Genomic DNA, 27,565 nt, shown 5'->3' on the forward strand with positions numbered 1-27,565 from the left:
ATGACAAAACGTTGGGAATTAAAACTATCAAAGCCAAAATTAAAATTCAGCAGTTGGGATAATTCCCTGGCAGTCCAGTGGTTAAGACTTTGCTTTCCAATGCAGGGAGGGAGGGTTCCATCCCTGATCTGGGAACTAAGATCCCATAAGCCACAGGGTGTGGCCAAAAATTAAAAATAAATAAATACAACATTAGAAATCAATTATACTTCAATAAAAAAAATTTTTTTTAATTCAGCAGTTGGGCTGAAGAGCAGAACATAGTCAACTGAAAATCTGACTTTGACCCATAAGTATTATTTCCCTAGGACTCTGCAAGAGAACACAGAGAAGGACTGTATAAAAGAAAAGTTAGAAGATACTGAAGATAGTTTAATCTCTCCTGGAACTTCTGGATTGAATAAAGACTTTTTTGAAGGAGAAAACAGAAAGAAGAGATAAAAGAAATACAAGGAATCTCCCTGCACTGAAGACAGATCTGAGTATTAGTTATAAAGGGTCCAAGGAGTGCTGGGGGAGATGAGTTTTAAGTCACCCTCTAAAGAAGGGAAGAAAATTCCAAAAGCATTCAAAGAGACTTAAAAAAAAAAAATTGATTACTTAAAAGAACATTAAAAGAAAAAAGGAAGTGAGAACCTGATTCCCCAAGAGTTGTGGGTTTGAAAGCTAGTAAAACAAGCCTGTAACTTAAATACCATAAACCTCACAGTTCACTGAAATAGATGCAAAGGTTTGTTTTCAGCAGGGAACATCAGGCTACAGCTGTCCTGATAGGGGTTTCAAGGTCTTCTTGATTTCTCCCAGGATGGGGTGAGGGTATTCAGCCTGCCCAGGGACAGATCTTACCAGGACTCAGGAAACTCCAAGTGGAAGCTCAACAATCTTCTTTCATTCCTAACCACATCAACCTGAAGCTCCAGTATAATTACCTCCTATGGTTGCAAAACTGCCTTGCATGAGCCATTTCACCCTGATTGCGTAAAGACAATCCACCTACCATTTCTTGCTACACCATCCATACCAACTTTCTACATTCTTACGGTTATTGAATGTGCAAGGCATCATTCATGCAAGGTTGTACTGCAACTATATCTGTGGGAATGGCAATCACAAGGTTAGGGGTTGGGGGTGGGGTACGATATTGAAACTAACAGGTCTGTGCAGGGACTACCAGACCATCAGGTCTCTTATTAACACCCCGGGACACTAGAAGACATTGAAGCAACATCTTCAAAGCAGTAATGAAAAGAAATTTTAAGACCTATAATTTTACCCAATGAAATTACTCAAGTATAAAGGTGAACAGAAAGACACTCTTAGAAGGGCAAGGGTTCAAAAAAATTCAACACCTTTAAACCTTTGCTAAAGGAGTTACTCAGGAAAGTACTTTGAAAGTGAAAAATAAACCAAGAAAAAGCAAATGACACAAAAAGTAGCATGAAAAAATTTAAATTTTTAATTGTCAAAAGAGTCACTTGGTATTACAGGTGTAATATCAAATGGTATTACCGCCTGGTGGCTCAGCAGTAAAGACTCTATCTGCCAATGCAGGGGACATGGCTTTGATTCCTGCGTCAGGAAGATCCCCAGGAGAAGGAAATAGCAACCCACTCCAGTATTCTTGCCTGGGAAAACCCATGGACAGAGAAGCCTGGCAGGCTATAGTCCATGGGGTTGCAAAAGAGTCGTACGTGACTTAGTGACTCAACAACAACATTATGGGTAAAAGCATCAGACAACTGGCAAGAAATTATTCCTAAGAAATTAGTTTTTTAAAAAGTAGCCCAGGGACTGTAAAATTATGCATTCGCTTTGGAAAACAGTCTGGCAGTTCCTTATATAGTTAAATATAGTTATCATACGAGCCAGCAAATTCTACTCCTAGGAAGACATTCAAGAGAAACAAAAATATATGTCTACACAAAAACTTTTACATGTACGTTCTTAGCAGCGTTCAGTTCAGTCGCTCAGTTGTGTCCAACTCTTTGCGACCCCATGAATCGCAGCACGCCAGGCCTCCCTGTCCATCACCAACTCCTGGAGTGCACCCAAACTCATGTCCATAGAGTCGGTGATGCCATCCAGCCATCTCATCCTCTGTTGTCCCCTTCTCCTCCTGCCCTCAATTCCTCCCAGCATCAGGGTCTTTTCTAGTGAGTCAACTCTTCGCATGAGGTGGCCAAAGTACTGGAGTTTCAGCTTCAGTCCTTCCAATAAATACCCAGGACTAATCTTCTTTAGGATGGACTGGTTGGATCTCCTTGCAGTCCATGGGACTCTCAAGAGTCTTCTCCAACACCACAGTTCAAAAGCATCAATTCTTCAGCACTCAGCTTTCTTCACAGCCCAACTCTCACATCCATACATGACCACAGGAAAAACCATAGCCTTGACTAGACGGACCTTTGTTGGCAAAGTAATGTCTCTGCTTTTGAATATGCTATCTAGGTTGGTCATAACTTTCCTTCCAAGGAGTAAGCGTCTTTTAATGTCATGGCTGCAATCACCATCTGCAGTGATTTTGGAGACCAAAAAAATAAAGTCTGACACTGTTTCCACTGTTTCCCCATCTATTTCCCATGAAGTGATGGGACCGGATGCCATGATCTTCGTTTTCTGAATGTTGAGCTTTAAGCCAACTTTTTCACTCTCCTCTTTCACTTTCATCAAGAGGCTTTTTAGTTCCTCTTCACTTTCTGCCATACGGGTGGTGTCATCTGCATATCTGAGGTTATTGATATTTCTCCTGGCAATCTTGATTCCAGCTTGTGTTTTTTCCAGTCCAGTGTTTCTCATGATGTACTTTGCATATAAGTTAAATAAGCAGGGTGACAATATACAGCCTTGATGTACTCCTTTTCCTATTTGGAACCAGTCTGTTGTTCCATGTCCAGTTCTAACTGTTGCTCCCTGACCTGCATATAGGTTTCTCAAGAGGCAGGTCAGGTGGTCTGGTATTCCCATCTCTCTCAGAATTTTCCAGTTTGTTGTGATCCACACAGTCAAAGGCTTTGGCATAGTTAATAAAGCAGAAATAGATGTTTTTCTGGAACTCTCTTGCTTTTTCGATGATCCAGCAGATGTTGGCAATTTGATCTCTGGTTCCTCTGCCTTTTCTAAAACCAGCTTGAACATCCAGAAGTTCACGGTTCATGTATTACTGAAGTCTGGCTTGGAGAATTTTGAGCATTACTTTACTAGCGTGTGAGATGAGTGCAATTATGCGGTAGTGGCTCAGAGGTTAAAGCGTCTGCCTCTAATACAGGAGACCTGGGTTCGATCCCTGGGTTGGGAAGATCCCCTGGAGAAGGAAATGGCAACCCACTCCAGTATTCTTGCCTGGAGAATCCCATGGACGGAGGAGCCTGGTGGGCTACAGTCCATGGGGTCGCAAAGAGTCAGACACGACTGAGCGACTTAACTAACTTGAGCATTCTTTGGCATTGCCTTTCTTTGGGATTGGAATGAAAACTGACCTCTTCCAGTCCTGTGGCCGCTGCTGAGTTTTCCAAATTTGCTGGCATATTGAGTGCAGCACTTTCACAGCATCATCTTTCAGGATCTGAAATAGCTCCACTGGAATTCCATCACCTCCATTAGCTTTGTTCACAGTGATGCTTTTTAAGGCCCACTTGACTTCACATTCCAGGACGTCTGGCTCTAGGTGAGTGATCACACCATCGTGATTATCTGGCTCATGAAGCTCTTTTTTGTACAGTCCTTCTGTGTAGTCTTGCCACCTCTTCTTAATATTTTCTGCTTCTGTTAGGTCCATACCATTTCTGTCTTTTATCGAGCCCATCTTTGCATGAAATATTCCCTTGATATCTCTAATAATTTTCTTGCAGCGTTACCAATAGCTAAAAGGTGGAAAACAACCCAAATGTCTATGAACTCATGAATGGCTGGATAAAATGAAGCCACACAATGAAATAATATTTGGCAATAGAAAGAAATGAAGTACTCACTCATGCTTCAACATGGATGAATCTTGAAAATGTTAGCTTAAGTGAAAGAAGTGAGGCACAAAAGATCACATATTATGGGATTCCATTTATATGAGATGTCCAAAATAGGCAAATTTGATAGACACAGAATGTAGAATCAGTGATAGCATAGGAAGAGTGTGTGGAGAAGTGGAAAATGACTCCTAATAGTATGGTGTTTCTTTCTGGGATGATGAAAATATTCTACAATTGATTATGATGATGGTTGCACAACCCTGTGAATATTCCAAAAGCCACTGAGTTGTACACTTCAAGTGGGTGAACTGTATGGTATGTGAATTATATCTCGAAAGAAAAACATATTTAAGAAATACTTAAGAAAAACATAAAAAACTGTCTAACACAAAGAGCATGACAAGGACAAGGTCAGTGTTATATTTTGAATGGAATTATGTGGTTACACATCTTAATTCTCTGGGTAGTTAGCAAAATATATATAAATACTTTGGGTAAAATTTAAAAGATAATACCAAACAAAAAAAAAAAAAAGATAATGCCAAACAAAATAGAAATGGAATTTATAACTTATAATCACTAGAGAAAAAAATAAGGAAAACCAAGAATTCTAAATAAGTTATCACAATAAATATAAGTGTGTTAAAAATTTCCACATTGAAAGATGAATTCTCAGACTGGGTATAGAACTAGTTACATGATCAATATAGAAGACTTAACAAGCTTTTCGGATCCGCCATCTGCGGTGGAACCGCCGCCAGGATGCAGATTTTCGTGAAGACCCTGACGGGGAAGACCATCACTCTTGAGGTCGAGCCCTCGGATACAATAGAAAATGTAAAGGCCAAGATCCAGGATAAGGAAGGAATTCCTCCTGACCAGCAAAGACTGATCTTTGCTGGCAAGCAACTGGAAGATGGACGTACTTTGTCTGACTACAACATTCAAAAGGAGTCCACTCTTCATCTAGTGTTGAGACTTCGTGGTGGCGCTAAGAAAAGGAAGAAGAAGTCTTACACCACTCCCAAGAAGAACAAGCATAAGAGAAAGAAGGTTAAATTGGCTGTTCTGAAATACTATAAGGTGGATGAGAATGGGAAAATCAGTCGCCTTCGCCGGGAGTGTCCCTCAGATGAATGTGGTGCTGGAGTTTTTATGGCCAGTCACTTCGACAGACATTATTGTGGCAAATGTTGTCTGACCTATTGTTTCAACAAACCAGAAGACAAGTAATTGTACATTGGTTAATAAACATATGAGCTAACATTTAAAAAAAAAAAAAAAAAGACTTAACAAGATGACAGAGAAGGAAAAATATTAAAGGTACAGTTTCCTTTAAGAAGATGAAAATGTTCCATAACTAGATAAAAGTGATCGAATGTTTTATACTAAATGTCACTCAATTGTTCATTTTAAATAGCCACTTTTATAGACATACCTCATTCCATAACACTTTCCTTTCATGTGCTTCAAAAATACTGTTTTTCACAATTGAAGGTTTGTGGCAACCCTGTATCAAACAAGCCTTATTGACTTTTTCAAATAGCACTTGCTCACTTTGCGTCTCTGTCACATTTGTTAAGTCTCACAATATTTCACACTTTTTCATTATTATTACATTTGTTTTGGTGATCCGTGATCTCTGATGATACGACTGTAACTGTTCTGAGGTGCCACAAACCTTGCCCATAAAAGGTGGTGAACTGCATCGACGGCTGCCGATCCAGAACATTATATAAACTTAGCTGATAAAGCAGTGGCAGGGCGTGAGGGGACCGAAGCAAACTCTGAAAGAAGTTCTACTGTGGGTCAGGTGCTATCAAAGAACACAGCATGCTACAGAGAAACTGTTCATGACAAGAAGAGTCAACGAAGGCAGCAGACTTCACTGTTGTATTATTTTAAGGAACTGCGAAAGCCACCCCAACCTCCAGCAGCTACCACCCTGATTAGTCCGCAGCCATCAACATCCAGGCAAGAGTCTCCACCAGCAAAAAGATTATGGCTCGCTAAAGACTTGAGGACAGTTAGCATTTTTTTTTTACCAATAAGGCATTTTTAATTAAGGTATGTACCTTGTTTTTTAAAAGTATCAAATTGAATACTTATCAGTCTACAGTATAATGTAAACATAATTTTTATGCACTTGGAAACAGAAAAATTCATTTGACTAGCTTTATTTTGGTACTGCTTTATTACACTGGTCTGGAACCACAATATCTCTGAAGTATGCCTGTATGTTACATGAATCTCATTTCAATTAAAAATAAAGGGACAAGAACATATCAGATAAATGCTAGCCAAAAAAAGCTGGGGTGACATTAGTAAAGTCAGACAAAACAGAACACAGCAAAGTGATCTAGAAGGCTGGTCTTATATTAACACAATCAGAAAGCCCTCAGATATGACACCAGCAAATCAAATCCAAGAGTTAAAAAAGGAAGTGTTAAAATCCAATAGTTTCTTTAAAAAATACATTATAATTAAATAGAGATTATATCAGAAGTACAAGAATGACTTAACGTTAGATTTTCTAATGTAATTCACTCCATTAACAAATAGAAGGGAAAAAAACCTATACGGTGACCTAACAAAAGGCACCCTCCCAGCCAAATACTAGCTCCCAAATTCAAAAATCATTCCTGATTAAAATACGAACAGTTAAACCTCCCTTTCTTAATTCAACAAAGAATATCTACCAGAACCCACAGTAAAACCTGTATTATAATTAAAGCATTGGAAACACTGCAGTTAAAGTTATGAGTCAGCCAAAGATATCCATCTCGTCTCAATCATTCCTAACCTATGCAATAATGAAAAACAGTAAAAATACAAAAAGAAGAACACCATCCATGTTCAGATATTACTATAACTTATAAAATAATAATAGAACTAACTATAGTAACTAGAACTAAGTATTCAAATAAAATGGTTACATATAAAACAAGATAATCAAAAGCTTTTTTTCGAACTACAAACAGTTACAAATTGCCAAATCCAATTCATTTTTTAGAAATCCTATTTATCAAATATAATAAGAAGTACATAGACTCATCTGGAAAAAACTTAGGACTTCAAGAGCATAAAATGACCTTAAATAAACAGATACAGTATTCTTAAGTGATAAGATTCAACATCATAAGGACTTCTCTTTAAATTAATTTATAAATTTAATGCAGTCTCAATCAAAATCAGAGTGGAATGTAAGGAACAATGGTTTAAAAAATCACCTCCAAGTGTAAGTATACAAAAGCACAGCAAGAAAGAGGGAAACTGGTATGATTTATAGCAAGGAGATCCAACCAGTCCATCCTAAAGGAAATCAGTCCTGGGTTGTTCATTGGAAGGACTGATGCTGAAGCTGAAACTCCAATACTTTGGTCACCTGATGCAAAGAACTGACTCATTTGAAAAGACCCTGATGCTGGGAATGATTGAGGGCAGGAGGAGAAGGGGACGACAGAGGATGAGATGGTTGGATGGCATCACCGACTCAATGGACATGAGTTTGAGTAAGCTCCAGGAGTTGGTGATGGACCGGGAAGCCTGGCGTGCTGCAGTCCATGGGGTCACAGAGTCAGACACAACTGAGCGACTGAACTGAACTGACCCTACTGAATATTTAAATGCATAATAAAGCTACAGTCAATTTAGAATTGACTCAGAATCAAGCAACAGTTACACATATATGGGAATATGATTAATGGTGAGACAACTAGCTACCCATTTGGGCGAAAAATGAAATTATATTCTTTTAAATTTATTTTTAATTGGAGGATAATTGCTTTACAATGTTGTGGTGGTCTCTGCCATACAACAATGTGAATCAGCCATAGGGATACACGTGTCCCCTCCCTCGTGAACCACCCGCCCACCCCACTGGAGTACCAGCTTCAGCTCCCTGTGCTCCACAGCACCTTCCCACTAGCTGTGAATTTTAACCACGGTAACGTACACGTCAGTCGTAGTCTCGGTTCATCCCACCCTCTGCTTCCCCTGCTGGGTCCGCAAGACTGTTTTCTATTCCTGCCCTGTAGACAGGTTCATTAGTACCATATTTCTAGATTCCACCCATTTTCCTAGATTCCATACACAGGCGTTAATACATGATATTTGTTTTTCCCTTTCTGACTTACTTCACTCTGGCAGGGGAGATACCATGATCACGAAATTATATTCTTACCCACAGAGAAAGAACTTATGCCTTCAGATGACAATTTTTTTTTAATTGTTTATTTATTTATATTTGGTAGCACCGCACGGCTTGCAGGGTCTGTTCCTTGACCAGGAATTGAGCTCAGGCTCTGGCAGTGAAAGCACCAAGTCCTAACCACTGGACAACCAGGGAACTCCTGCTGGTAACTATTTTTAACATTTAAAAGAATGGTATTTTCTTCAAATATCTGTATAATCCTGGGTATATGGAAGCCATGTTTAAGCAAAGTAAACCCAAGAAGGCTGAATAAAGGTAAGACTCTAGATTTCATGCAAGTTAGAAACTTATTTTGATGAAAATGGCATGAATGGTACTAACACCAAGTGACGTGAGAAAGGTAATACTTATACAGGAAACTTACAAATCAACAAAAAAGCAATATGGAAAAATATCGAGATATCACTAAGTGAATAAGACGTTGCAGAATATGTATACCACACTCTTTCATGTGTGTGCATATATACGCACACGCACAGGAAAAGGTCTGTGAACACTCAGTAGGTGGGGGTAGATGCTGGGTAGAGTGAAAGAGGTAAGTTATGAGAGATACTCAGTTTTCACTCTATATAAATGCTTTGAAGTTTTTTACAATGAACACACTGCTAAGTTTCTTTAGTTACATTAATGCATAAATTCATTCTCATTACAAAAAAATTAAAACCATGTAAGAAATAAGGAGTTCAAAAGCAAACCTCCCTATTCAAATACATCCCACAACCCAATCTTATTCCCCTCCTTGGAGTAAATTTTCATAAATGTCTTCACTCCCTGGTGGCTCAGACAGTAAGGAATCTCCCTACAACACAGGAGACACGGGTTCGATCCCTGAGTTGGGAAGATCCCATTTAGGAGGGAATGGCTACCCACTCCAGTATTCCTGCCTGGAGAACCCCATGGACAGAGGAACCTGGCGGGCTACAGTCTATGGGTCACAAAGAGCCGGACACGACTGAGCAACGTTAGCAGCGCTTTCACTTTTTCACTCCCTTTTCTATCTCTATAACATTTTTAAAGAAAGAAAGAGCCCTATTTTCTCAAATGAGTAGAAGGGGAAAGACAGGCATTTACTGAAAGAAGAAATAAATGGCTAATGAGCATATTTTAAATGCTAAATTTTAATCATCACAGAAATATAAATTTTAAAAAATTTCTTTCTTCACATGTCCAAGGCTCCCCTGAATATTAGCGGATGCGCTGACTGGTGGGTGTCTATGCCAAATAAGGTTTTATTAGAGTATCTCCCACCCCAAGAAAATTGGAAAATGTTAAGTTTGAGTATTTGAACAATACTCACTGAAACACCCACTGAAACACCACCTGAACACAAACACACAAACACACTGAAACAGAACCAGAGGGAACGCCAATTGGTATAAACCTTTCTGTACAACTGGGCAGTAATACCAGAAGCCTTAAAAACACATAAAGCAACCCCACTCCAACACAAAACTATTAGAACTAATAAATGAAATCAGCAAAATTATAGAATATAAGGTTAAGGATACAGAGCTCAACTGGATTTCTATGATGTAGCAATAAACAATCTGAAAATGAAATTAAGAAAATAATTCCATGTTCAATAGCATCAAAAAGAATAAAACATTTAGGAATAAATTTAACAAAACAAATATATGATATGTACATTGAAGACTGCAAAACATTGTTAAAGAAATTAGAGGAGATGTAAATAAACAGAAAGGTATCCCATGTCCATGAATTAGAAAACAGTTTTCAAATAGCAATACTTCCCAAACTGATGTGCAGATTCAACACAACCCATATTGAAACCCCAGCAGCCCTTTTTGCAGAAATCAGGAGGGTGATACTAAAACTCAAGAAAATGCAAGGGACCCAGAATAGCCAAAACAATTTTCAAAAAAGAACAAACTTGCAAACGCATAGTCTGATTTCAAAACTTTCTATAAAGCTACAGTTAGTGTGGTATTGGCATAAGGATAGATATTTAGATCAATGAAACAGAACTGATAATGCAGAAATAAACCTTTACATTTACGGCCATATGATTTTCAACAATGGGTGCCAACACAATTCAGTGGGGGGAAAAATTGTCTTTTCAACATATAGTGCTAGGACAATTAGATATCCACATGGAAATGAATGAAATTACCCTCCTTCCTCACATTCAATATAAAAATCAACTCAAAATTAGCCACAGACCTAAATGTAAGACATAAAGCTATACAACTTTTGACTTTCCCAGTGGTCCCGAGGTTAAGATTCTGTGCTTCCAGCGCAGGGGGCACGGGTTCGATCCCGGGTCAGGGCAGTTGTGCGTGTCACGCAGTGCAGCACAGCACCGCCCTCCCTCCCAAAAAAACCTATAAAACTTTCAGTAGAAAACAGAGGAGCAGATCTTTGCGACCCTGCCTTAGGCAAAGTCTTCTTAGATATGACATCAAAAATACAAGCAACAAGAGAAAAAAATACATAAACTGTACTTTGTCAAATTAGGAAACCCCTGTTCTTTAAAGGACACCATCACATAAAGCGAAAAGACAACACACAGAACGGAAGAAAAATATTTGCAGCTCATGTATCTGACATATGATACGGAACTGGTATCCAGAACATGAAAAGCATGCTTACGAGTCCACAATGAGAGAAATTAAATTTTTAAATGGCAAAGGATTTTTTGGTTGTTAACATTATCTTTATTAGGTTGCTGTTGACATTACTTTTCAACTTCTCAGGGCCTGGCTGTTCCTTTTAAATGGCCAAGGATTTGAATTGACACTTCTCCAAAGAAGCTGTACAAATGACATAAAGAGATACTCAACATCAATAGTCATCATGGAAATACAAACTGAAACCACAATGAGCTATCACTTCATACCTTGTAGGATGATTAGAAAAGGCAGAAAATAAATCTCAGGGAGGATGTGGAGAAATCGGAACACTCGTGTTGGTGCGGGAATTATAAGTTAGGGTCACCGTTTTGGAAAGAGTCTAGCAGTACCCTGACAGATAGTAAACAAAGACCTACCACATCAGTCCACCCTCCTTTCCTAGGTAAACGCCCAAGAGAACTGAAAACTAAGTCCACACAAAACCTGTGCATGAAGTTTCACAGCAGCGTGCTCATAACAGTCAAAGTGTGGAGACAGCCCAAGTGTTCGCCAGTTGGTGAATGGATAAACAATACATATATATGCATAATACAATGAAATATTATTTGGCCATAAAAGGAATGAAGTACTGGGACATGTGAGAGCATGGGTAACCCTTGGAAACATTATATTAAGTGAAAGAAGCCAGAAAGCAAGGGCCACATACTATAGGATTCCATCTACAAGAAATAACCAGGACAGACAAATCCACAGGGGCGGAAAACAGACCAGCTGCTACCAAGGGCTGAGGCGAGGGGAGGCCAGGGAGCGACTGCTAACAGGTACAGGATTTCTCTCTGCGGCGACAAAAATGTCCTAAAATCAGCTAATGATGAAAGCTGTACAACTCTGTGAATATCCTAAAAAATTTCTGAATTATATACCTTTAAAAGGTCAACTTTTCATGTATATTTTTACTTTTCTCTTTTTTTTGTTTTTTATTTAATTTTTTCTTGAGGTATAGTTGATTTTAAATGTTTCAGGTGTACAGCAAAGGACATAGATATCCTACATGATAATGGTCTTTGACCTACTTCACCTCTGCATCTATCCATGTTGCTGCTAATGGCGTTATTTCGTTACTTTTTATGACTGGGTAATATTCCACTGTATGTATGTACCATGTCTTCTGCATCCATGAGTCTGTCAGCGGACGCTGCGGCGGCTTCCACTTCTTGACTGCTGTAAAGAATGCTGCAGTGAACGCTGGAGTGCGTGTGTCTTTTCTCCCAATATACACCCAGGGGTGGGACGGCTGGATCAGACGATAGCTCTGTTTTTAGTTTTTTAAGGAAAAATCATCAATCTGTTATGGCTAATATCTCAATAAAGCTGTATCTTAAACCTGGATATGCCCAACCTCATAGAACAGTACACTAAAAAGGGTAAATTTTACTGTAGACATCAATAAAATATTACTTCAAGGAAGATTCATATGCCCTGTTACTCAATTCTAAGTACACATCCATAGAAAATCTTAAAAGAGTATCCAGAAGGACGGAGCTTAAGGAATGTTTGTTACAACCTCGTTACAGGAAAGAAAGAAATCTAAATTGAACAGTGGGAGCCTGGATATTTATGGAATACTAGCTGGCCGTTGGGATTCCCCAGTGGCTCAGAGGTAAAAAATCCACCTGCACTGCAGGAGCCAAGGGAGACTCGGGTTCAATCCCTGAGTCGGGAGGAGCCCCTGGAGGAGGAAATGGCAAGCCCCTCCAGTATCCTTGCCTGGAGAATCCCATAGACAGAGGAGCCTGGTAGGCCACAGTTCACAGGGTTGCAAAGAGTCAGATACAACTGAAGCAACTTAGCATGCGCACACACAGGCAGCCATTAAGAATGACTGAAGAATTTCAATAATTTTTTTTAAAGCCAGGAACAGAAGAAAAAATGTTTTTAAAAATTGGAAACAAAACAAAACACAATGCCTAAAGAAATGAACCGCTGATGAGGAAAGGTAATTTATCAGGTCTCCCCAGGAAACTGGCACATTCAGATTGGGTAATCTGAGCAGAGTTTAATAAAGGTCTTATTTAGAAGGTAGGGTGCAGGAAAACCACAAGCCATAGCGCAGGGCCTGGCAATAGGAAGTGGCTGGGAGTGACCGGATAACAAAGCCAGGGAAAACAGCCCAGGGCGGAGGGCTGCCAGAGCCCGCCTTGCACAGAGGGACACAGCTAGGCTGCTGGGCCCCGGCAGGGAGGAGTCCCAAGAACGAGCGCCCTGAACCTGCTCCCCTCCCACCTACCACATCCTACAGGTGCCAGGAGGACCCTGGAATCCAGTGTGGCAGCAGAGGGGACCCTGGAGACGGCCGGGTCCGTGCAAGTCACCCTACAGGGTGGAGAGCCGGGTGGAGGGTGCCTCTGAGTGACGAATGGAAGACGTCCAGCACAGATGGTCTTAGCAGAAAACAAGGAGCGCTTCACAAGTGGCCGTATTTTTTTTAAAAACTGCAGATAAGTAACACACAACCACTTAGGAAACCCTGGAGTGGTTTACTCCAAGGGGTAAACAGTGGTTCGCCCAGAGTTTCTCAACAGTGGGGCTGTAGGCAGCTGGTGAAGCAACTCTTCACGGCTGGAGACTGTCCCAAGGACTTTAGGACATTAGACTCCCTGACCCCAGGGCACTGAACACCAGGAGAACAGGCACGACAATAACCAAAAATTTTTGAAAAGCCTCCCCCACACTCAAACATGGGTCAATATTGACACACCTGATAGGAACCACTGTAGGGAACACAGTCCAAGGGTTTTTTTTTTTCTTACTAAAATTTTCTTTTTCTGCCAAGATTAGGAAACTGTGTTCATCCTTCTTCAAAAAGAAATCAAGAGGATAGACTAATTTAACTCCTCCCGGCCTCACCGCACCCCATGTGGGATCTAGTTCCCCCACTGGGGATCGAACCCTCGTCCCCTGCATTGGGAGCTTGAAGCCTTAACCACTGGATTGCCAGGCAAGTCCTAGGATAAATTAATTTAGATGCCAGTTCTCAGGAAACCCTATCTGTCCTCCCCCAATTAAGTTTGCTCATGACAGTAAGTAAACGAAAGGCGATCTGACATTATGACCCGCATGACATAACTCATTTTGAAGTCGCCAACAATAGGAAGGCTGCAATTTAACTCAGCTTCTGACAAATCACTTTTATTCTTCCAATCCTCATAACTGTTAAGAGATCACAACATCCTACAAGTCACAGGTCAAGTCCTGGATTGCTTCTAGCTTGTTATAAAACTTCAAGAGGAAGGAAACCACTACAATTTGGTTGCCATGCCGTGTTACACCAGCACCGTCTAGGGTGTTTTAGCAGGTCACCTCTGTGAGAAAGCCAGGCCAAGGGATCCTGACAACAGATTTGAGGAAACTGTTTTACCCTCTATTATCTCCCCCAGGCTCAAGCAGGAAGTCAGGTTCTTAGTAATTCTTTGTCTCAGTATTTTGCTTTTTCAAGGCAGAAAGTAACATTCTTCTGGGGGCAGGTCTAACTTAATCTGAGGGCTGGAACAGCAAAAGTTTGAAACCTGCTGTGCCTCCACCCCCAAATAAAGAATTCATGGTTCCATTTTCCTTACGGTTCAAGAAACCATCCACTGCAAGCTACATCCTGACTCAGATGTTAAAATATAAACAAAAATAAAAATATTTATAAAATATAAACAGTATACTGGATCAATAAAATGTAGTATATACTATTTAGGGTGATCCTTAACATTTTCAAGAGTTCTACGGAATCCTCTGGTATTCCAGTGGTTAGGACCTGGTGCTCTCACTGCTGGGGCCCTGGGTTCAAACCCTGGTCAGGGAACTAAGATCCCACAAGCCACATGGCATGGCCGAAAAAAAGAAAAGGAAAATTTTAACAATCTCTTTGGAGTAGGAAATGGCAACCCACTCCAGTGTTCCTGTCTGGAGAATCCCCTGGACAGAAGAGCCTGGCTGGCTACAGTCCATGGGGTCGCAAAGAGTCAGACACGACTGAGCTAACGAGCACACATGTATGGACAGTAAGTTCATGAAGTGTTCTTCCGATGAATGAAGACACCCTCTCCCATTCCACGTGCCCAACATCTATTTAGATAAACGTAATCTGTAAAACAGCACAAGAAATTCTGCAATCAATTGACTCACTTGAAATATCATAAGTAATTGGAATTTTTTAAATAATTAGCAGTTGACCTTTGTTTTATAGATAATAGCATATTATGATAAAAGAAAGTATCTAAGCATTCTGTAGCTGTTTTCTCAAAGGACCATCCAAGAACACTTTGCAATAGCATCTAGTGAGCTTGTTAAAAATGCTGATTTCTGTCTCACTGCAGCAAACTTGCTGAAACAGAATTTCTGTAGTCAGCACTCTAGAATGTGCATTTTAGTACAGTGCTGTGATTTTTATGCTCGTTAAATCTTTAAAGTCACTGTGCTAGAGGCTAAGATGGTGTAAAAGAAATTCCAGCTAAAACAGCATTTCAGTGAAGGTTTTTAAAATTTCTACAGCAATTTCCACTACAATGGATAAAGCAGGCTTAGAGAATGTTACTTACTTTCTCAGGCCATTCTAAACATTTGACATAGGCAATTTGGAGCATGCCTAGAAAAAGAATAAGTAACTTGGCTCAAAATTGGTGATCAATATGTATTTGTTGAATAAATGAATATAACGTAAACAGGACAAAAAAAACCCAAAACCTCTTTAGGGGACTTTCTGGTGGTCCAGTGGTTAAGAATCCGCCTTGCAGAGCAGGGGGTGTGGGTTCGATCCCTGACCAGGGAACTAAGATCCCATATGCTGTGGGGCAATTAAGCCCAGGGGCCACAGCTAGAGAGTTTGTGCACCACAATGACAGATTCCACGTGCTGCAACTAAGACCCAGCGCAGCCAAACAAATTAAAAAATTTTTTGAATCTCTTTAAATGTTCATGAGTTTCCTGATTAAGAGAACAGGTTCTTGGTATTACGGAAGAAAACACTCATGTGAAGGCGCACCACTGTGATGTCACAGCTATCTTGGAAGAAAACAGATTCTATAGGTTTCCAGAAAGGGGGTGGGGGGGAATCAAGAATTGGAATCTTTTAAAAAGAATTAGAAGAGCTAGAAGATAACAGAGGAATGCTTTCAAAATTCTGAAGGAAAAAATTTCCAATCTACCATTCTTCACCTAGTCAAACTATTAATTATGTGTAACAGTGGAATGAAGACATTTTGAAAGATGCACCTCTCGATTTACACATGCATCCTTTTTTAGGAGACTACCAGAGGGTGTGTGTTTCCCCCCAGATGGAGGAGGACACTGGCCTGGGAGGCAGAGGATCAACCCAGGAGAAAGAGGAAGGGGCTTTCAACAGGCACATGCAGGAGACCCCAGGCCATCAGCCGTGTCCAGGTGAGAAGGCCGGGTGAGAGGGGATCAGACACTCCCAGGGAGGGCTGGTCAAGAAGACAGCCCTGATAGAATACCTGCTGTCTCTGTTTCCTGAGTGAAGAATCAAACAGTAAAGTCAGCGACTAAGGACCTAGAGAACTCAGAAATGGAAAATTACAATCTCCAGGAAAAACAAGAAATTGGACAGCAAAGGAAAAGCACTCACAGACCGCTCAGCAGCTCCTCTTGAACAGTGTTTATGATATCCTAAGGTCAGCACCGGCCATCAATCTAACCCAAAGACATAAAGGTGTACATATAATGCGGGTGGGGAAAGGGTAGCCCAAGAGGGCTAAAGCCTCATTTGTCAGAGTGCAAAGCCAAGGATAACACCATTGGTGGGGGAGGGGTCTAAGAGATGGGAATGTGGGTACCTCTGGTACGGCAATGGTGGGGGAGAGTTAGATGTCTACCGGTAGGCCAGTGACTGTAAAACCTGAGCATGTAGAGATCTGCCGAAAATAAAAACTCTCGTAGTCATTCAGGATAATTTTTCTCACATGTTTTTCCATCAGTTTCCAAAACGTCTACATGCCAACATTTATTATTTCTAGTAACAGAATTGTGGGCCATTTACATTTTTTCTTTCACTTTCCTATTTTCAGAGAAAGCACGGAACATGGAGTCTGTTGATCATAAATCAGAAAACAAGAGGTGTTTTACTTTACACCTGGTCCGCATCCACACCAGGGCAGAAGCCCCACCTCTGTCACTGTAGCTGCCACTAGCTATGTTGGAGCAGAGCAGCCTGCCAACTCCTTCATCCACACAGCAAATATTTGTTGAATTCCTATAAGCCAGGCCCTGCAAGGTGATTTCAATACCCGAGCTTTCTACTGGATCTCCCCAGCCTCAGTGCCAGCTGGGGGAACGGAATGGGGGATGGGCTAAGCCAACACTTGAAACTCTCTATGCACTGGAACCAACGGGGATGTATTCAGTTGGCCTGGGGTGTGCTCTGAGTCTCTGGAAAAGTGGATGAACTATGTTACATGCTTTGTTGCAGGTTTCTTATGGGATCTGGGGTCCTCAGGCACTTTGGTACCATCACGGCCCCAAGCTCACATAAGCTAGATTTCAATCCCACAAAGGTTTAAGTGAAAGTATGAGGGACATGGGGCTTCCCCAGGTGGCATAGTCGTGCAGAATTCCGCCTGCCATTGGAAAAGGCATGGTCCCCTGCCCTTTTGTATGACACCCTTTTTGAAACACACCAGCCTGGAAAACAAAAACAAACAAACAAAAAAATAATTCGCCTGGGAATGCAAGAGATGTGGGTTCAATCCCTGGGTTGGGAAGATCCCCTGGAGTAAGAAACGGCACCCCACTCCAGTATTCTTGCCTGGGAAATCCCATGGACAGAGGAGCCTGGTGGGCTGCAGTCCATGGGGCCGCAAAGAGTCAGATACAACTGAACACGCCACAAATAAACAGTGCGATTTGGCAGAAGGAAGGGATGCCCCTTAACAGTTAAGAGCAGGGCCCTGGAGACAGGCAGGCCTAGGTTTGAATCCCACCTCCACCGGCAGGTGTGACCTACTTCCTCTCTCTAAACCTCAGTTTCTTCACATGTAAAATGGAATCATAATCAACGTTCCCTTCACAGGACAGGCTTCCCAGGTGGCTCAGACGGTAAAAAGGCTACAGTCCAGGGGGTCGCAAAAGAGTCGGAGACGACTGAGCGACTTCCCTTTCTTTCACTTTTCACAGGATAGGGCTGTTGTGCAGGACATGAGGGCAGGAAGGTATCTAAAGGGCTTGAAGACATCCTGGCACCTGGTGAAGTCAGTACACAGTAGCCTCCGTTAGCTGTTAACAAGCCGGGACCTTTCTCAGCCAGGAGGAAACCTAAAGGCGCAAGAGCTCTCAGCGTCCACGTTCTCCTCTAGAGAGAAGGCTGGTTTATGTGCCCCCTCCCGAGGAACGGTCTGAGTCTTAAACCAGGATGTGCAAAGCGCCAGACAAGAACCCCTTTGATCCTCAAACAGCACCAGACAGGAGACCCTCGGAATTTATTCCGTAAACGCTTCCTGATTCACCTCAGTGAATTATCTACCAAGGAGATAACTAGGGAAAAGAAGTCTTCTCCCCTCATCTTCGAGAAGCTTCGCTTTTGGGGAAAAGGCCAGCCACGTGGACATCAGGTGAGGGAGGCACCAGGTATCTCTGCCACTCCTGAGCACAAACTCAGTGTTCACCAAGCACCCCGCTCCGGGGACACGGCACGACCGCAGAGGGCCCAGCCGGTCGGGCTTCTCCCCAACAGCCCTCCCGAAGCTCACGGCCCTCTCCCCTGGAAGAGCCCACGGTGAGACGGGGCCCTCTTCCGAGAGGGGGTCTCGGAGTCCGGCACCTCGGCATGAAGGCGCGGCTCAGCCTAAAGCGCTCCCCGGAAGCCGTCGGAAGGATGCGAGCAAGCTCCCGGGCGAGGAGCACGGCGCGGGGCCCACCTGCGCCCCCCGCCCGCGCGCGCGAGGCACTCACGATCTCCGCCACGATGAGCAGCCCGGGCAGGGTGCGGAGGAACTCGCGGTCGTAGGAGAAGCTGCTGCTGGTGGTGGAGAAGTTCTCGGCGAAGGAGCTGGCGGTGGTGGTGACCGTGTGCGAGCGGGCGCGCTGCGGCTCCTCCATCGTCGCGCCCGGGCCGGGCGGCGCCGGCCCCGCCTCGGGGACCCCCGGCGCGTCCAGGCGAGCCGCGCGGCTCTGAGCCCGGGGGCCCCGGCCCGCGGCGGGGGAGGGGAGCGCGGCGGCGGGGGGACGCGGGCGCGCGGGGGGCGCCCGCCGGGCGCGTCCGGCCGCGGCGCGAGTCTGGCGAGCGCGCGGCGCCCCCTCTCCTCGGCGAGCGCGGGCTCTCGGGCTGCGCGGGGGCGCCGCGGCAGGAGACCCGGCGGGAGGGAAGCCGCCGGCGGCCGAGGGAGGCGGCGGAGGCCGGGCGGAGGGGAGGCGGCGTGGAGAGGGGCGGGCGCGCGGTGGGCGGGGAGGGACCGCCCCGCGGAGGCGCCGCCGGCCGGCCCCGCTTCACCTGTTGCTCGGCCGGGGGGGGGCGCGGGGGCGCGGGGCGCGGGGTCTGCAGGCGGAGGCCTGGGGTCGCGCCGCCGGCTGCTCGGCCCAGCCCGGCGCCGCCTCCCGGGGCCGGGTCGCCGCCAGGTGGAAAGGGAGGTCAGCGGCCAGGCCTCCGGGCCGCGTGGCTCCGGGAATGGAGGGGGTGGGCGGGGCGATGACTCCAGGTGGCGAAAGAGCGGCTGGAGTTACGACCTGGCCGGACCTTAGACTCGAGCGAGATCTCTGCGTGGCTGCCGGGACGCTCCGGCCGGAGCCTCCCCTCCCGCCGCGGCGCCCGCCGCAGCCGGGCGGGATTTCCTGCCCCTCCTCCCGGGAACAATTTGAGGAACCAGCTTCATCGCCGGGCTTGGAAAGCGAGACGCTTCCAGGCGCTCTTAGAGGCTCGATCGCGCGGATGCGTGGAGGCCGCGCCTGGCCCGGAGATGGGAACGGGGAGATCTTTGGGGGTCCCTGATCACGATGAATCAGTGTCCCATCGCCTCGGGAGGAAATGTTCGGGGGAGAGCTAGACAACTGTGTGGGTCGTGCAAAGTGAAGTTTCTAACGGGCTGTGCTTTCCTGGGGTGCGGGAGGGGATGAGGGAGCCCCACGCGTGCAGGCAACGTGTCAGGCTGACCCGAATTTCAACACTTGCATTTCTCAGCCGTGTGACCAGGAGCAAGGGGCCCCACGTCTCTGGACCTCAGTGGAACCGTCTGTAAAATGCCTAGGTGGACACCTTGCCAACAAGAACATCTTCCTGGCACACTCTCCTACTGTCTGGTGAAAGAATGGCAAGAAATATTTTATTTTATTCAGACACGCCCCAAAGGAAATAATCCTTGTTCACAAAGAGAGGGTTGCTCTCAGGTCACAGCGAAGGCATTCCATTCCCGCTTTATCTGTTCCAAAATACCTTCGGGAAAAGGTCTGAAGGGACATTTTTTCCCACCATGTTCTGTCAGCTGAGTGAGCTGAGAAGAAAGCAAAACCGATCGATACACTCTAGTAAAACGAGGAATTCGTTTCTTTTAGGTCTAGGGCCTACGCAGGAGGACCTCAGGAAGTAAAAGACTTCAGAAGCGTTACTGGGCTTCCCCGGTGCTCCAGTGTTTGAGAATCCACCTGACAATGCAAAGGACGCCAGTTCGATCCTAGGTGAGCCAAGAGCCCACCCGCCATGGAGCAACTGAGGCTATGCTCCGCAGCTGCTGAGCCCAAAGCCTGCAACAAGAGAAGCCAAGACCGTGAGAAGCCTTGGCAACAAGAGGCCCGCGCACCGCACCTAGAGAGGATCCTCGCTTTCTGCAACTAGAGAAAGCCCCAGTGCAGCAACGAAGGCCCGCCACAGTCAAAAAATTAAATAAATCGGGTTTTCTTTTTTAATAGGTAAAAGCTACTAATAGATATTTCACTTCTAGGAAGATACACGGACGGCAAAGAAGCGGCTCCCTAGCTTGCCTGTGGTCTCGGTGGTGACAAGGGTGTGCCAACATGTTTGTTTGTTTGTTTGTTTAAAAAAAAAAAGCAAAGATGATGATATTTAGAGGAATTCCATCTGTGAACATTTACTGAGCATCTCTGGCCGGTGGGTAAATATAACAAAAAATATAGCCCTTTCCCCTTGAGCAGTGGGTCTCAAAGTGTGGTGCCTAGACCAACAGCATCAGTATCACCCAGGAGCTCTCAGAAAGGGAATTTCTCAAGCCCCACCCTAAATTCACTGAATCAGAAACTCTGAGGGCAAGGACCAGGAGGCTGTGTTTGAACTAGCCTTCCAGCAGACTCTGATATGCACTGAAGTTTGAGAGCTAGTGGATTAGAGGAACCGATCTCGCAGCTACAGAAATAAAAGATACACATGGAATGGCTTGAGAAGTAGTTTGTGGCATCACACAGGACATTATCAAAGGCAGGAAGGGAGGAAGGAAGTCAAGACAGCTCTATTTCTGTATTACAAAGGACAAGCCCATCTCAGAAAACCCCTGAGACCAAATGGACTTCAAAACTCAGATCTTTAATTTAGGAAGGTAAAATGTACATATGGCACACACTATATAACACCTTTGGTGTGGTGGAATGGCACTTGAATCAAATACACTCCTTTGGGGCAACGAAAACACATGAATGAAATAAGTGTGTGTTTGGCTTTTCTACTGCCATGTCATAAATGCTTCCAAACATTAGTGGTTTAAAATAACAACCATCTTACTCATGAATCTGTGGGTCAGGAATTTGGGTGGGACTTGGCGGCAGTTTCTTTGGCTCCTCATGCCTATTGGAGTCATTCACTCAGCTGATTTCAATGGGGGCAGGGCAGGCCTGGAAAGTCTGAAAAGCCTTCATTCACATTCTGTTCACCACCTTTCTGGCATTTCAGCGCTCCACTACCTGGCTCCCCCCCACCTCTGTCTCTCTCTCCATGAAGCTTGGGCTTCCTCAAAGTATGGTGGGTTCAGAGTAGGTGGACTTCTATACAGAAGTTGGCATCCAGGAGGGGAAAAAATGAGCAGAAGTTGCAGATCTCTTAAGGTCCAGCCTTGAAAGCCACAGAGCCTCATTTCCGCCCCTCTGTTGGTCAAAGCCAGTAACCGGGACAGCCTAATTCAGGCAGCAGGGAAATGGACACCAGGTCCAGATGAGAGGAGCAGAAAACGATTGTGACCGTGTTTTCGTCCATGAAGTGGAGCAAATAATGACAATGACTAACTTCCTATCAGGTTAAGCTGGATGTTTCTCCAGATACATTTTCTGCCAGCTTGAGAGGAAACGTTTGGGTTTCAGCGTCTTAGATTTCAGAATTACAGAAAAAGCAGTTCTACACTGGTTGTTGACAAATGTCCTCTTCTTCCCAACTGCTGCCTAAACCCATGTGCTCATCTCCTGCCTGCAAGCCTCCCAGTGGGATGCCTGTTCCTCCAATGATGTATTTTTTCAATCCACCCTTCATTTTGCTGCAGGAATTATTGTCCGGAAACGCCAGGCTCGGATCTGGGCTAACGTCTCACTGTGCACAGTGTAAAAGCCACTAGGAGGAGGTACACCCCACACTTGCAGCCCCTTTCCCAACTGCCCTTGGATGCTTCCCATTCCAACCTCAAATACATTTTCACATGTCTCTGTAGGTATGACCGCTTTATAGCCATAACCAGCTTTTCTCGGCCTAGAAAGCCGCCTACTTCATCCACAGCTCCAACCTGCATCCTTCAGGCCCATTTCCAAAGCCACCTTTCTGTGATTTCCTCCAGATTTTCATAAAGCTTGCTCTTGTCTTTCCTTTACAATTCATTAATTTTATGCACCTCTCCTTACCTCTTCTTGAGGGACTTGAATTACCCTTCTTTATCTCCCTCCCTGCCAGAGGAAGTGTTGAATGAATGCAGAAACCCAAACTTTATTCTTTCTTTCTTTCTTTGGCTTCTTCGGGTCTTAGCTGCAGCATGTAGGGTCCTTCATGGTGGCACACGGACTCTAGTTGGGGAGTACAGACTCAATAGTTGTGGCTCCCAGCTTTACTTGCTCTGAGTCATGTGGGATCTTAGTTTTCTGACCAGGGATCGAACCCGTGTCCCCTGAATTGCAAGGTGGGTTCATAACCACTGGACCACCAAGGAACTCCCCTAAACTCTACTCTTAAATGCAGAAAAGTATCAGAGCAAGAAAAGGTAGGCCCTGCCCTCCTGTGAAAGACTTCATGCAGAACAGAGCTTTGAGCTGAGACTTGTGGGAGGTATATAATTTGTTAAACTGGAGGAGAAGGTGGACAGGTAAGAAAGACATCACCCCAGCCTATAGGACCAGGCCAGGTGACACCACAAGTCCCCCAGGAGTAGGCCAGGAACAGATACAGAGAATCTAAGGAGATCTGTTGGCATGGAAGAAAGGACTTGTGTGGGGTGTGTTGAGGGTTTATACAGAGTCAAATTATGGTTTCCACCAGGTCATAATACCCAACAAGCAAGCTATGAGACAGGGCTTCCCTGGTGGCTCAGAGGTTAAAGCGTCTGCCTCTAATACAGGAGACCCGGGTTCGATCCCTCGGTTGGGAAGATCCCCTGGGGAAGGAAATGGCAATCCATTCCAGTATTCTTGCCTGGAGAATCCCATGGACGGAGAAGCCTAGTAGGTTACAGTCCACGGGGTCGCAAACAGTTGGACACGACTGAGCGACTTCACCTTCAAGCTATGAGACATAGTGCTGCCAAGAGTCTGCGGAGCCCAGGCCACTCCATAGAGATGCAGGGCTCGTCAATAATCCAGTGAAAAGGTGGGCACCTTGCGATTTCCACCTGCTATCTAAAAGAGGATCAAGGGACATTTTCATTTATAAAGAATATTTTATAGATACGCCTAACACGTGTTTCTCTTCATTATTATTCTAGTTTAAAACTAATTATGGTTGTTTCAGGCAATCATCATCGATGGATATTAGAATTAGTGCATGAAAGTATGATGAGAATGAAAAGAATATTTGCATCATCTCAGAGTGTGTCCCCAGAAGATACAGTTTTCCCTTTTAATACTTATGAATTTATAAGTAACTTTACAGGGGAGGAGACCTGTGAGACACCACCAGACGGCAAAGTCACTGTCACCAGACAGCATTGTAACTCCCGCTGTGAGGCATCAAGAAGGAGGTAACGTCACTTCCATGGGCTTCTTATCAGAACGAATAACCCAGCTTCAATCATGAGGAAGAAATGGACCAAACTCAAAGGACATTTTACTAAGTATCAAGGTCAGGAAAGACAAACACTGAGGAATTGTTCCACACTTGAGAGCCAAGTGCAAAGTGAAATTGCTAGAGGACTCTGGAAAAAACCTCAGTATGATAGCGGGCAATGGCACCCCACTCCAGTACTCTTGCCTGGAAAATCCCATGGACGGAGGAGCCTGGTGGGCTGCAGTCCATGGGGTCGCTAAGAGTCGGACACGACTGAGCGATCTCACTTTCACTTTTCACTTTCATGCATTGGAGAAGGAAATGGCAACCCACTCCAGTATGCTTGCCTGGAGAATCCCGGGGATGGGAGAGCCCGGTGGGCTGCCGTCTATGGGGTCGCACAGAGTCGGACACGACTGACGCAACTTAGCAGCAGCAGCAGCATGATAGCAGGGGAAATCTGAATAAAATTCTGTACATTAGCTAGATAACTGCATTGTATACATGTTAATTCCACGATTCACATCTTATGTAAAATGTTAACATTTGTGGGGTCTGGATGATACTTTACAGGACATCTTTTTTTTTTTTTTTGGCAACTTTTTGGTTAGTTTGAAATTACTTCCCAAAGTTAAGAAAATCAAAATAATGATTTATGGTTGATCACAAATAGAGTTCTCCAATTCCAACTGTAGTTCAGATCCTCCAAGCACAATTGACTGGGTGATTTATCCACCCCAGAACTTCCTGTTTCCCATCCACTTATTATTTAGGTCTTGTAGGGAAACCAGGAGCTTGGCTGAGAAGTGAGAATGTTCTTTCCACTCAGCCCTGAAAGCTATCAGTCAGTCTGATCTATTCCTCAATTTGAGAACAGGCAGACATTGGGCCTAGATCCATTCACCTGGGTCTGGGTGTAGATAGGGTCTGTTTGAGCTCCAAGATGCTCTATCGATTTGACCAGAGGCCTTAAATCCTCTGGGGTTTGGGCAGATAAGGTCAAACAAGAAGATGCATCAGTCGGTTTTGTTTCAGAATGGCTTTTTGAATTATGGTCTTCTAACCAGATACCCTGGGGCTTAAATATTAACTTTGTAGACAGTTCTTCCCTCGCACAAAGGAGTCAGTTCACTCCCTTTTTTCTTGAAGTACATGCTCTCCTGGGTCACACTGTATTTTGGTGCTTTAGTTTCAAACACAGGGACCAGAAATGTCTCATTTTGTTCTTACCATAAAGCCACATTTGGGAATCTGAGAATGTAATGAAATCAGCCCAACACACAAACTCAGTTGTGAGGGAAGTGACAGACTGGTGGGGACTGTGGTGAACAGGAGCAGGAACGCTCTAGGAGAGCCAGCTGGGTTTCTGCTCCACCTGACTGCTACCTTGCAAAACGTTAGGCCTACTACTGCTAGAAATCCCAGTATTTTATTTTATTTTACTTTGCTCACACCATGCAGCTTTCAGGAGCTCAGTTCCAAAGCTTGGGGCCTAGTATTGCTAGGAATCCCAGTTTTTATTTATTTATATTTACTGTTTGGCTGCACCTCTTGGCTTGTGGGAACTCAGTTCCCTGACCAGGGATTGAACCCTGGGTTATGGCAGTGAAAGCCTGTAATCCTAACCACTGGGACACCAGGGAGCTCCCGATTTAAAAAGTACCCCAATTTTGAAATAGTGGCAACTAACATTCATCATTTTAAAAAGACAGTATGTGTCACCTTGGCAGGCTGAACAGTGTATCCGAGAATCCATCAGTTGGCTTCATCTAATTGAAACACAGGGAGCAGGCGCTCTTCTCCCCTCCCCTCCCTCTGGGAGGCTCTCTAGAAACCTGGGGTGGAGGTGTTGACTCTGAGCTGGGAGCGGTCATGCAGGACCTACTGAGGAGAGAGATGGGTGCCTAGTAGGGTTTTCTGGGGCCAAGGAAGGTTAAGATTGGGAAAAATATAGGGGGGTTAAGAATCAGCTGATTGGGTCATATGATTTGAGAGAACAGCATTGAAACATGCATATTACCATATGGGAAATAGATCACCAGTCCAAGTTCAAGGCATGAAATAGGGCACTCAGAACCAGTGCCACTGGGCAGCCCTGAGGGAGGGGGTGGGGAGGGAGGCGGGAGGGGTTCAGGATGGGGGACACGTGCACACCCATGGCTGAGTCATGTCGCTGTATGGCAAAAACCACCACAATGTTGTAAAGCAATTAGCCTCCAATTAAAAAAAAAAGAATCAGCTGATTTAGGGAGTTCCCTGGCGGCCTAGTGGTTCGGACTCTGAGCTTCCACCCAGGGGGCATCAGTTTTATTCCTGGCCAGGGGAACTAAGATCCCACACAAGGTATGGTTAAAAAAAAAAAAAAAATCAGCTGATTTAGAAGTAGGTATTACTATTTGGAAGATGTAAAAATAATAAGGAGTAACTAATTTATTATTGGTCTGTTTTGGGTCAAGCACTGCCTTAATTCTATTGAATTCTATTCGATTTTTTTAAAACCTTCTTGGGAATTCCCTGGTGGTCCAATGGTTAAGACTCAATGCTTTCACTGTAGAGGGCCTGGGTTAGATCCCTGGTCAGGGAACTAAGATTCCACAAGCTGCGCCGTACTAAAATGAAACTTAAAATAAAATTTAAAAGTAAAAATAAAAATTAGAAATCTTATGAGTCTTGATCTCAATGAAAGAGACGGATTGCCCAGAGTTCTTGGCTGCAGCCACTGATTCGAGAAACACTGATCTAATATCCACAAGGTCCATGCACGATTGGGCTGTACAGTTCGGTACAACTGTCCCTTCCTTTATTGACTATGATATCAGGAGGGGGAGAGAGCAGTGAGTGAGTGATGGGGGGATCTCTGCCAGGCCAGGGGAGGGCCCATGTCAGCCTGCACGGGGAAAGGTGGCATGGTCAGCCGAGGGACCAAGGTTCTTTTCTTCCAGAAGCAGACATTTAAGTGTTTTCAAGGGCCATTCAAAGTTAGCTAAGCAAAGAATCAGGGACTAGAAGAGGAAATTCCAGAGGAAGGACACAATTCCCCTTGAGGAAGCACTGGATCTGTTTGTGTGCTGAGAGATGTACCGAGAGGGGGTTTTAGCCCTCCTGACTGTCCAGGGTGAAAAACAACCGGACCTCCCCACCCCCTCTCCATCTGGTCCATAAACAGTGATTACACTGTGCTTGGCAGAGGGGGAGACAGGGAGAAATTCCATCAATGACACTGATAAAGCTCATGATCGTGCTGGACCCTGAGAGGTACAGGGGTGTGCCTGGGTGTATATGCATATATCATCTTCTTAGAGAAGTGAACAAAGTCAAGGTCAGGTATTTGAGACTTTCTTGGTCTATAGGTTTTTTACTTTTCTCTGCAATTACTTTACAAGCCGGTAGAAAATTAAATGGGCGATACATGTAACATCGCTACCAAACCAAAGATCAAGAAGAGGACTGGGAGGTCGGGGGCGTGTACCAGGTCACTCCCCCAAGAAGGGCGGGTTAGTTGACCACCCCCACCCCCGCCCCACACACCAGGTCTGCGAGTGGAAAATAACTGAGGTTTCTAGGAGGAAGGGCAAATTGTCCTGCAATACCTTGCAGGGACCCATTTATCACCTTCAAACAACAATAC

At 44.4% G+C, this 27,565-nt stretch overlaps 2 protein-coding genes across 2 annotated transcripts in view; one reads left to right on the top strand and one right to left on the bottom strand.

The window, feature by feature from the left end:
• Positions 1–18,863, bottom strand: part of CMTM8 (CKLF like MARVEL transmembrane domain containing 8) — a 96,443-nt gene extending 77,580 nt beyond the window's left edge. The window contains exon 1 of the mRNA XM_052636718.1: positions 18,717–18,863. Within this exon, the coding sequence (XP_052492678.1) occupies positions 18,717–18,863 (147 nt within the window). The remainder of the gene's footprint in view (positions 1–18,716) is intronic.
• On the top strand, positions 4,694–5,226 carry LOC128044485 (ubiquitin-40S ribosomal protein S27a). The gene has a single exon (XM_052636732.1). It carries the CDS (start codon positions 4,725–4,727, stop codon positions 5,193–5,195), a length of 471 nt encoding a protein of 156 aa, XP_052492692.1. The 5' UTR covers positions 4,694–4,724; the 3' UTR covers positions 5,196–5,226.
• Positions 18,864–27,565: the final 8,702 nt, after the last annotated feature.

This window comes from Budorcas taxicolor, chromosome 1 (assembly GCF_023091745.1).
Source record: "Budorcas taxicolor isolate Tak-1 chromosome 1, Takin1.1, whole genome shotgun sequence".
NCBI classification, from domain to species: domain Eukaryota; kingdom Metazoa; phylum Chordata; class Mammalia; order Artiodactyla; family Bovidae; genus Budorcas; species Budorcas taxicolor.